This window comes from Hyperolius riggenbachi, chromosome 7 (genome assembly GCF_040937935.1).
Source record: "Hyperolius riggenbachi isolate aHypRig1 chromosome 7, aHypRig1.pri, whole genome shotgun sequence".
Taxonomy (NCBI): domain Eukaryota; kingdom Metazoa; phylum Chordata; class Amphibia; order Anura; family Hyperoliidae; genus Hyperolius; species Hyperolius riggenbachi.
The window spans coordinates 131683396-131695446 of record NC_090652.1 but is presented as its reverse complement, the minus strand read 5'-3'; the positions used below and the strand labels follow the sequence as shown (position 1 = coordinate 131695446).

The window sequence follows — 12051 nt, the reverse complement described above, 5'->3', positions numbered from 1 at the left end:
AGCACAGATCAGCTAAAACAGCGCTGGTCCTTAAGGGGGGGTAAAGGGTGGGTCCTCAAGTGGTTAAAGATTTCAGCAAAAACCTGTTTAGCAGTTGATTTATACATACACAGCTAAGCACTAATGATTAAACATACATCCTCCTTATGTACAGTGTATAAAAATTACCACCTTTTGTGATCAAGTTTTGATTGACGTAATTAATAACTGAGACATATATTGGGCCTAATTCAATTCAGTTTTTTCCTATAATAATTTTAATCTACTGTTTAAAAGAACTTCTCAGCACTCCGCAACTGAAAAAGTACCACAAAGTAGGTTAAAATACTACCACAATGATTCTGAATAACCAAGGCAACATGTCTGCTAAGAGCTCCCTAATAGTTACTCATGTTCACTGCCTGAATAAGCAGGTTAAAAGCCTGTGAAATGTGTTATAATTATTGAAGTATACAATAAAGTCTTTTTCGTTTGATAAAGACAATTTGAGTCTCCAATGGGGAGCTAAGTCCACCATTGCCTTCCTTTTTTTAAACTGTTTTTAATGTATTTTATCCTGCCTGTTGCCTCTGGTTCGTTTTTTTTTTTATATTACTGTCTGAACGGTATTTGCATAGTTCCCCTCCCCTGTATTTTCATAGGTTGCCTCTGAGCACTCATGTCTTTACCTACAAAAATAAATTAGTTCTACGGAAAAAATGTTAAGCATAGTAAATTGTGATCCCCTTTGAGGAACAACTAATAATGTTAGTAGTTCACTGTGCTCTGCAGTGCATTGAATATGTGTTTGTGCCATATAAACATATAGAATGAGCAAAAGAACCCCAAATCACTCCACTCAACTCATAACGTATAAAGTATATTGCCTTCTGAAAACAGAAGGTATTGACTATGTTGTCACTGTTGGCATAAATCCAAAAGAAGATATAAGAACTATGATAGTAGCTCAATATATAGGATATCTACATCTTTTAAAACTTTGTTTGGTCTTAAGCATTCATTTCCTATTTATAGTTTTTCATATTTGATGTGACAATTTACATAACTTAAAGGGGAACACCAGGTGTAAATTGATGTGAGTATCTTTGGGAGTTATTAAGGTGAAGGGGAAAAAAACAAGTTATCAGAAGTAAGCCTCTGGATAATCCAGCTGTTTCCTCATCCTCCTTGCCCCACCAATCCAGTGCTTGGACCTTTCAAACATATTTGACAAGGGCTTTTCAAACATGTTAGTACCGCTTCTCTCTAGTCCATGTACAAGCATGGTCACACTGCACAGGTGCAAGATGGCCCATTCCTGTGTAGCAGCACAGAGCCACCCATGTACAGCTTTTTTCCTCTGTGCATGAGCGACTCCATGTTACTGCACAGGCCGTCAGTGCAGTTATGGAAGGGTGCATAGCTGAGAAGAAGAATAGGGTTCTGGTGAGCATTAGTGGGGTGAAGGAGGATCGGCGAGGCCTCTGGATCAGCTAGAGCAGGGGTAGGGAACCTTGGCTCTCCAGCTGTTAAGGAACTACAAGTCCCACAATGCATTGCAGGAGTCTGACAGCCACAGTCATGATTACTAAAGGCAAATGCATACTGGGATTTGTAGTTTTATCACAGCTTGAGAGCCAAGGTTCCCTACCCCTGAGCTAGAGGCTTCCCTCTACCAATGTAAGTATCCAGCTTTTCTCTTTTTCAAAGGTTTGTTTTACGTGTCATTTTCATAAATGCATTTGTTGAGATTGCACAGTATTTCAATACATCACTAACTGATGTATTGCTGCCTATAGTACTCCCACTAGTTTAACCATTTCTGCCACCCGGATGTGATGCTTACATCCAGGTGGCTCCCACGCACGATCACGGGCATGCCCCCTGTGCTGTCCCTGGTAGCCCTGGGATCAGTGAACGGGAACATGGTTCCCAATCACCGATCCGTGTCCCCAGCAGAAAAACCGAAACGCTCTTACTAGAGGCTTGAGTCTTTCTGCAAAAAAAAGTTTCCCCATGCTCCCTGTGCTTCCGGTGATCGGGAAGCACAAGGAAAAAAAATAAACTCAAGGTGGCCATCTTGTGGCCAAATAGTAAAACTACATCTACATATTTTTTACATTACAATTTTACACATATAATAACATAAAAAATGAGGACATATGTGTATTCATGCAGATTTTCTGAGGCTTATTGGAAGTTTTATTAGGTCTTAAGGAAACCAGTACAAAAATATATATTTTTTAATAGGTTTTTTTTGCCATAAAAATCTTTTTTTAGGGCGAACCAGCATGCTCTAGAGTGAATGTGGATAGATGTATGTGAGTAGAGTGTGAATTTATCTGCAATTTTTAACATTTTCAGTATGACAATAAACTCTCCTATTGAGGAAAGAATTGATTGTGGTATCTATATCCAAGCGCACCTTTTTAATTAATTGAACATTAAAAATTAACTGTTTATTTCCCACACCAAAATATTACCCAAATAAAATTTTTAATGGGAAATAAAAATTACAATAAAAAAAAGACATAAATAGTTACCTAAGGGTCTGAACTTTTTAAATATGCATTTGAAGGGGGTATACTAAGAACATTTTTTAAATTATAAGCTTGTAAATAGTGATGGATGCAAAAAGGAAAAATGCACCTTTATTTCCAAATAAAATATTGGCGCCACACATTGTGATAGGGACAAAATTGAAATGATGTCATAACCGAGACAAATGGGCAAATAAAATACATAGGTTTTAGTTATGGTAGGCCGCAATAGCAGCATAGGGGGCGATATACAGGCTGGGAACGCGAACAATCACTCACGTTCCCATGCCTGTCGGCCGGTGACGGCGAAACCGGGAGTTAATCTCATTTTTTTTGTTGCCTTTAGGTTCACTTTAAGTAGTGATAAAGTTAATAGCGAATGAATGGGAAGTGAAAATTGTTCTTATGCATAAGGTGAAAAATCCCAGCGGGCTGAAATGGTTAATTTGTTTCATGTAGAGTTGTTAAAGCAGGAGAAACACAGTGGTATAGCAGCTTTTAAGCAACTTCTTTTTATTAATTGTTGACTGAAGTGCTCTGGAGACTAATTAATTTACTGTGTGGAAAGAGAGTTTTGTGTGCACTGTGCACCAAGGTTCTATTGTCCTAGCTGCCAGGAAGAATACTTTGAATAATATGGCATGTGTGGAAGATCATAGCTGGCTGTGAACCAAAATGTGAAGATAATTTTTACCAACATGAATTTGCTAAAACATATGCGTAGCACTGATATATGTTATTTTGATTTTTCAATTAAAGTGGAGGTTTTATTTAAGGCCACTGGTAGAGTGGCAAAATAATACAGATTATTTGTTTTTGCTAAAACAAGACATCCAGAATCATTGATGTACAGCATGGCTTTAAGGGAACCCCAAGTGGGGAGTTAGGCTGTATTCACAGTGGGACATTGCATTTTAATGAGATGTTAAAGTTGCGTGCCTGTGATAAGAGGTAACGCACTGCTTGCACTGTTACCAATACGCAACATTTTTTTAATGCAACTTTAACATTGCACTGTGAATGGCCCATTGGATTAGCATTGCAGTGCAGTAAGCTGCGTTATAAGACTTTATAACGTGTGACTATAACGTCCCACTGTAAATGCGACCTCAAACTACAAAAAAACAAAAAAAATCCAAAATAATGCTACCTGGTCTTGGGGGCTGGAAAAATAAGGTAGCCACATTTCCTGCCACTCTGTGCCGCTTCTGTGACCTGCAGTGCTCTAGTTTCAGTTTTGTGACCCCTGGGGTCACGACGCTGGAAGAGCTGTTCTGTGTGTCTCACACAGAGCAGCGTGCAGGGAGGCAGGGGAGAGGCAGAGGGAGTGGCTGTGGAAAAGCAGATATGCTCAATGGCAGCTGGGGAAGGGCTGCAGGAACGCCCAGTGGGCATTTAGCAGGAATTAACTATCCTCAATTTCCCTCAAGATTGATGACAAGCTGCATGTCAGCAATTGTGGGGGGTTGATGGGAGAGAGCGGTGTGGGGGGGGGTGGACACAGAGGCATGGCATGCAGCAGGGAACATGCCTCTGTTTCCCATCCGCCCCATATGCCCAATGTATCTCCTCAGTTATGCCTTAAAGTTCAACTATCATGGAAAACTGTAATTTTAAAAATACATATAGTACATATCAATGTGCATTTCTCCCAGATATACCATAAATTATATTTCTCCTATGTCTCTGTCACTTTTTTAAAATGCAGTAAAAATATTTGGGCTAGTCTATCTCCTCATGGGAAATGCTCAGTTATTTCTTTATGTACAAAGCACTTAGTGTAATGCAGTTGCTCAGTCCAACTGTTAAAATAATGCACAAACAAGTAGGGGGTTAGCCAATGTCTTTGTATGTATTCTTTTCAGGAGGGCTTTGTAAAGAAGAAAATATTGAGAATCTCCCATAAAGAGATGGACCAGTTCAAAACCTGTCAGTTCCATCAGCCTTTACTACCTTCTCTTAACTACCCAAATGATATGGTTAAAACTCCTAACGTTATCATACAAAATTCTCCATAAATTCCCCTGTTCATACATTTCCTCACTACACTTCAGATAACATCCGACTTTAAATCATTGCTCCTCCCATAAATCTTCCTGTCCCTAAAGCTGTTCATTCCCTGTGTTATCAAGGACAACCTTTCCTTTGGAACTCTCTCCGACAGCTGTACTATCAAACCTGGGCACTTCAAACATGCTCTTAATCTGTCATAGTCCCTCTTTAAATATATGATCACATCTGCATCAGATGCTAAGGCTCCCTTATCTTATCCACTAGCCCTGTGATCTGCAAACTTGGCTCTCCAGCTGTTAAGGAACTACAAGTCCCACAATGCATTTGCCTTTATGAATCATGACTGTGACTGTCAGACTACTGCAATGCATTGTGGGACTTGAATTTCCTTAATAGCTGGAAAGCCAAGTTTGCAGATCACTGCACTAGCCCCTTTGTCTCTTTGCCTAGTGTCTCCACCCCATTATCCTTTATATTGTAGGTTCATAAGAGAAGAGTTTTTTCTCTCTTCTGCTCTACTTATGGCTGGTTCACACGGGCATCTGCCCAGATTTTCGGCGGTGTCGAGGTCGGTGGTGTTGCGGCAATGTTGCATTCAGGCGTTCGGCGGCTGTCAGTTGAATTCAGCATTTTCATCCCCACAGGGGTACATTAGCCATGGCGGTTAACCATGCCGGATGCTGCATGTTGCATCTAGGGTTGCCTCGAATGCCAGTGAAAATCAGGATCTGAATGCTGCGTTCTCACAAACACCAGTGAAAGCCAGGTACAAATGCTCCCATTCACCTGAATGGGAGAGTTTAATGTCGAGTCCCAAGCGCTGGCAGTAAACGCGGGGCAGATGCCCATGTGAACAGCCCTTAATCCAACAAACATGTTGCTGGATGTTTTAAACCACACATTATGTATGTTGTCTGCATGTTCTAAAAGAACCATAGGTTGAACTATTTAAGTATCTATAGTTCCCTCTCTTGTAATGGCAACAATATAACAATGTTTCACTTTATTATCATAGTGCAATACATTAACATCCGTGAATGTGCGAGTGGTTATGCATGCATAGTTTGAGCAAAACTCTGGCCTAAATATAGGTTGTGCATGTATAGGTTTTCCTAAATGCTAGCCTAAATAAGGGAGGAATGCAAAGTAGGTAAATACGTAGTAAATACGTAGGTAAGCCCCCTAAAATCTTTGATTAATAATTAGCTGATTTGACATAACAAAAAGTACGAAAAACTCATTTATACATGTATCTAACTGAAACCAATTTTAATTTATGTAGCCAGCATATAAACACTTCTTAATATATGCATATTACATACTGCAGTAGAAGGTATGTAAATACTCTAATTATATGATCATATCATCAGGTACCATTGTATCACTAAATAACATTTGTGGAATTATAGCATATTGCTAATGTTAGAAAACGGTTTAAGAAATATAACTTGAGTTCCTTCCTTGAAACTATATAATCAAAACATTGGTTCTTTGAAGTGGTATACAGCTCTAAGATTATAGCACAGTACTGAAGGTTGCAATATTTTCTTTTTACTTTGAAAGAGCATTTCTGAAATAGTTTCTTCACACCAATGTAACATTTATGATCTTCAATAATACATGCTGAACTTTAACAAGAACAAAGTATCTCTAAGTCCTAATGATTTATTAAAGCACAGTGAAGTGCAAACTTTTCTTAGGATATACAAATTGTCAAACATGCTAGCACAAACCCAAACAATAAAACAGCAGAGACTCGGCCAACTCTAAAGAAATGTTGAACTTAATAAAAGCTTGCCAAGTTCCATGGAAAAAAAGTATGTAAATAAATACAGTAAGTTGCGCAAACATTTTCAGCTCTAACTACATTCCTACACCTCTGATCACACATGAGTGAAACACATGCTTGGGTAAAAACTAAAACTGTACAGTAAATCAAAGCCAGCTATAGTTATTATATGGTAGTCAGATCTATAAAGCATGGACAATTTTCATGTTGTCACTTATAGAGAAAGACCAGATAGAAGAGAAAGGACCACTATGGTGGACACATCTTAGTTATGTTAAGATCATTGTATTTTTTTTTCAAGGATTGCTGAGGGGTGAAGTGTTTTGGGAAAATAAGGCACTACTAGAGAAATGCAGGATTTGAAGCAATCATTGCTTCCTGAAAGCTAGAAACCAGTATACTGTGCACAAACAAGAAAGACTTACCTAAATAGATAACAAGCTTTTGGCACCCTTGCTGGCAAGATCCCTTAACATTACATACTACATAAGGTATGGAACTTTCTGCTCCATTGTGCATTGTATGGATATAGTTGGAAACTCTTCAAGAATGTTATTGCTATCTGTGAGCCATTCTGAAAAAAATCCCCCAATTCACACACTTTTAAGAGGTGAGGTGAAGAATACTTTGTCCGGAACACAGACAGAGTAAGCAAGCAGTGCCTATCTGTATAAAGTTGTGAATAATGCATTGCGATTCCTCCCTCTGTTTCTTTGGAACATTTCAGGATTCTGATCCAAGTCCAAGTGTCCATAAGCGTAACAGCCTCCCCAGTGCGTACAAAAACTGCATGGACAACCTGAAGGACATAATAGCCCTTACACACTTTGTCCAAAGCCACCAAAACTATTTAGCTTGGATTTAGTTTTAGTAAACTAATCACAAAAACTGATAAAATAATTCCAGGGGATCTTACACAGTATCAATAAAAAATGTTAGTATTGGTTAGTATTTTTGAGCTGCAAGGGCTTGATCCTGGAGCCCATGAATCTGATGCATCACTCTCTGATTTCTAGGACAATTGTGAATGGAATATAATATTACAAACACTTTAAATTTTCAGCAGTGGGTTTTAGCATGTGATCTCATTGCTCTAGAAAGACTTACTATACTTTTTTTTTTTACAAGGACAGCTCCTTATAAGGAAGTATAGCTCTTAGGTTCATAATATCACATAAGGTGTTACATTTCAACACCCAAACTACATTCATCAACTAGAGGGACCATCCCAGATCAATCATGATTGAAAATTACTCCACAAGCCTTTAATCTGACACCAGCCAAGAGTGAAAATCCCACTCAGAAATGAAGACTCCTGACCATAGTGAGAGTCCTATACAGTGACAAATGTCATGCCAACAGCTTGCTTCATAGGTTGAGAACAAAATTCCCAGATAAATGTATTTTTTTAACAAACATTTATAAGTATTTTTAATGACCGTGTAGCATAAGAGTGAGAAAAAATAATTTTCAAGAGACTGAGAGATTGTGAGATTTAAGTGTATTAGGTGTTCCATGAGTAGCCTTGAATGCATCCATTCAAATGCAACCAAAACCAAATTTGCTGATAATTTAAGCCTTGCACACACACTAGACTGTTCTGGGACAAAATGATTACAGAGATTACATACCAAAGTGCAAGCCATTAAAATATAAAAACTATTATATTATTGGCAAAACAAATGCAGTTAAAACAAGACAGAATGGCGCACACCTGCACATGATGTTCCAGTGTTTTCCAATCTACCAATTACAGGCATTACAACTATGCTTCTATGCTAAACAACCCTGGATACTCTAGATTTATTCCTATTTCCCTGTTATGAAAGTGGTCTTGCTTAACTCATTAACTTGCTTAACTTATTAACTCACTTAACACATAAGCACATATAATTACTCTTAATCATTGTAACTATGTAATATTCCAATCTATCAGCACACACTGCATATACTATTTATTGTATACATTTTCTGGAAATATGGTTATTTTCTTTTACAGTTGTAAGTAGAATTCCATGAAACGTTTGATAAAAAATTTCTCCAACTCAGATAGTTCAGTTAAATTTCAAATACAAATCTCCCTTGCTTATTGTCTACTTTCAAAGTTCCCCTCAAAACAGCTTTTTTTTTGCTTTTGCAAAGTATGTCTCAGCCTTATTTTAAAAGATTTACCAAAACACATTTGTATATACTTATTTGTGCTAGCAACCAAAATCAAGTTAGCCGAGTTCTTCTAAACAGAGGCTATTGTTCATCTGGATTACTTTTTTATCTGTGAATCTGTTGTATAATTATTTTCTCCATGAAGATTCAGGCTTTATTTTGATTCCTGCCTAAAGATGAACAGAACACTATTCAGAAGTTTTGCAGCTGGTAACATTTAAAAGACAAAATAATAATAATAATTAGAAATGTCTGATGTTATTCGTATAAAATTTCAAGTACAATGACACTTCATGGAATTCTACTTTAAAATAAAACCATAAATATTGCAATGTTTAATTGGTAAAATGTTATCCATTACATATAGAGCAGACTTTAAAATTAAAATAAACCATGCACAAGTAATGGAAGGAACAGTCAAATCTCAATATCATTTATGTGAAAAAAATTATGTCTGTTGACAACAAAAACAAAATGGATGTTAATGCAGTTGAGAAGACATAACACTAAAACAACAAGGACTTTGTATTACTCAAAGATAACATTTTATCTACTCAAATATTTGGTTGGCATGCAAGTTTTTGGAATATGGCAATACGTTACTCCTCCTTCCATATTCCTACAATATTATTTTTTTCCAGTTTTAGCTGAATGCACTTAAGAACACTGAAGCTGCATATAAAGTGTCACAGTTAAGATTGCCCAACAGTCATGATAGAGCTAAGTCCACAGCTACAGCTGCTACCTAAAATAAAACTAAGATTGATTGTTTGATTCTGACTGAGCATTCTAACGTGATTAACTGCAGTTTGTGTACAAAAGGATATTGAGACCTAGAAGGATGCATCAAGAAGTATCAATGGTTGTTACCTGAAGAGGAGTTACAAGAAATTTCATCTGCTGCAACGAAGACGAATTGATTTCTGTAAAAGAAGATAAAATTCACAATGCTGCTTGCTGACTAGAAAACGTTGTAGCTGCCAGTTGAGTTGATATGTATAGATGGGACATTGGGAAGGAATTTAATTTTAATGAATGTAGAAGGGACACATGTTGACATGTTTTAGATCTACAGAATTCATAAATGTCGTCATGAAGAATGGTTACAGGGTATTATGAAGCTGAATATGAATGATGGACAATTCCACCACAAAGAGCTTCAAGGCTACAAATTGTTCAAGCTAAGAAATATGTTTTATAAGTGTAACCCAAAGCCTCTGTTTCTGGCTGTGATTTATAGAAAGGGTTATATAGCATGACTGATGCAAACAGTAGGTTCTAAAGCCTAAAAAAGGGACTAGAGTGTGTGAAAAATATACTTCACAATGACAGAATGTCCTTTCTGTGCATAAAACATTTACGTTGACCATGGCATTTGTGTGTGTCCTAATTGTTTAAAAAATTGAAATATAAACCACTGACTAACAAATATGTTCATCTTTTATTCAAAATAAAGTGTTAAGTGTCAAATTTAAAAAAATGTTGCTGCTCCTAGATTTCTAGAAAGAATGCCTTCTATGTTCAAGGACCAGTATCATGAAAAAAATGTCAAATTTAAAATGCGTACATACAAAATGTACATTTTTTTCCTAGAGTGAAATGCACTATATGTTACTTTTTCCATGTGCTGTCACTTACATTAGTTATTAAAATGGTGACAAATCTGACAGGATTTGGACTAGTCCATCTCCTTATACGAGATTTTTAATATTAACTCCTTTCCAAAAGCACTTCCTGGAAAGCATGTATATAAACATTAGCCCTGGAAAGGATATTTACAAATACATTAGCTTCTCTACTCATATACACACTATTTTGGTGGTTTGGCTGAACAATTTCAGTTCAATAAGTACTTTTGTAAATAAAGAAATAATTGAGAATCCCCCGGAAGGAGAAGAACTAGCCCTAAACCTGACAGATCTGTCAGCATTTCAGTACCTTCTGTAAGTGAGACAACGACAGATGAAAAACATATTCATTCTGCATTTTACACTAAGAGAAATTTTACATTTAAATCTATGTATTATAAATTTTAGAATGTTACCTTTAACTGACTCTTGGGTCCTATTGGATTCTAATCTCACATAGTTAATTTATTGATTTTTAGACAGTATATGAATCCATATAAAAGGGACAATACAGTTGTGGTTGAATGGAGACATGCACAACCAGCCTTCCTCTACTTTTTCTTATTTTGCAATTTCAATGGAAACTAGTACCCTATGACACTACCTGCAACCAGATAGATGGAGTTTGTGCGTTCTTCCTGTATTTTAGTGGATTCTTTCCTAGTATTCTGCTTACTGCACACACCCCAAAATCATGCCGTTGTTTCAATTGACTTTTCCTAATATTTGTCTCTATACCTGTGGTTAGGACATTGTGAGTAAGGCCAGGTTCACAGTGGTCAGTTGCAGTACAGAATAATGCAACTGACTGTCAACTCACTGCCCATACAATTCTATGGGGCTGTTCACAGTACTTCATTGTAATGGATTGTGTTATTCTAACTGGCTGCATGCAGGATTGCTAACAATTATGTATGTAAGCACTTGTGCTATTGCAGTTGTGTGCATGTATCAGCACTGAGAAGTTTTCAGTAAATCCATAACTAATGCACATTTGGCTGATATGTCTTAACTGCTGATTTACAAACCCAAAGTGCATATTAAGGCACATTTTACTTATGTATTTTATGAATAATATCAGATGTTCGTACATGTCACGTTAATAGCAAAGCTTTTGATTTACTAACATTCAAAGCCCACATTTAGGTAAAGTTTGTTAATGGATTTAACAGAAAATGGTTTCCTATGAATCATGAATTGCAGTTTTTGCAAACTAAAATAGGAAATACGTGATGCATGAATTCATGGATTCTAGTTTTCTTTTCAACAATCTGTGGCTGCCTGTTCCTCTCTCCCTCCTCCCTCCATAATAAGCTATCAGTCAGTGGGGAGGTATAGCTTTGGCTGACCGAGCAATCACTCTCAGTCTTTATACCCCTGTGACTGAATGTGTTTAAGGCTAACTATTTTTTTTTATTATTATTATTATTCATTTAAAAAATATACTTTTAAAAGGCACATTAAAAACTGAGCCTATATGAGGGCTTTACCAATCCTCATTATGATCTGGTATGCAAACGATGTACTTTTTTCAGTAAGTAAAAGGCCATTTGTGGAGTATCTTTGAAGTTTATAATTTTCTGATTTTTTTGTATTTTTTATTCTATACCAGGTTCTCCTTTTTATAAAGCAGTGAGACATGGTAAAAGGGCATTGCTTCTTTGACATTGCAGGTGCTGTTTGACAACTACCTGCGGCTATTTATAAAACAGAAAATAACCTAGTCTCTGCTTGAACAGTGCTAAATGACTGTTTTTACATGGAAGATTGCAATTCTAATGCAAGCCAATAGAGGAACGTGTTAGTTAATAAAGTATTTGTAATCCATTAAATAGCAAAAAATAGAGTCATGTTCTTACAGCTGTGCAGGAGAAAGCCATTTAAATTATTTAGAATAGCTTTTTACTCAACTGTATGGGGCCATTGAAGATGTTTTCTT

General features: G+C 36.7%; 1 protein-coding gene across 9 annotated transcripts in view; it reads right to left on the bottom strand.

The window, feature by feature from the left end:
- RBFOX1 (RNA binding fox-1 homolog 1) overlaps positions 1-12051 on the bottom strand; it is a 967082-nt gene that overhangs the window by 43963 nt on the left and 911068 nt on the right. For 3 of the 9 annotated variants that reach the window (XM_068244641.1, XM_068244642.1, XM_068244647.1), the window contains one exon: positions 9355-9407. The exons of the other annotated variants lie outside the window; for them this stretch is intronic. In XM_068244641.1, coding sequence (XP_068100742.1) covers positions 9355-9407 — 53 coding nt within the window. The remainder of the gene's footprint in view (positions 1-9354; positions 9408-12051) is intronic. 9 annotated transcript variants of the gene reach the window in all.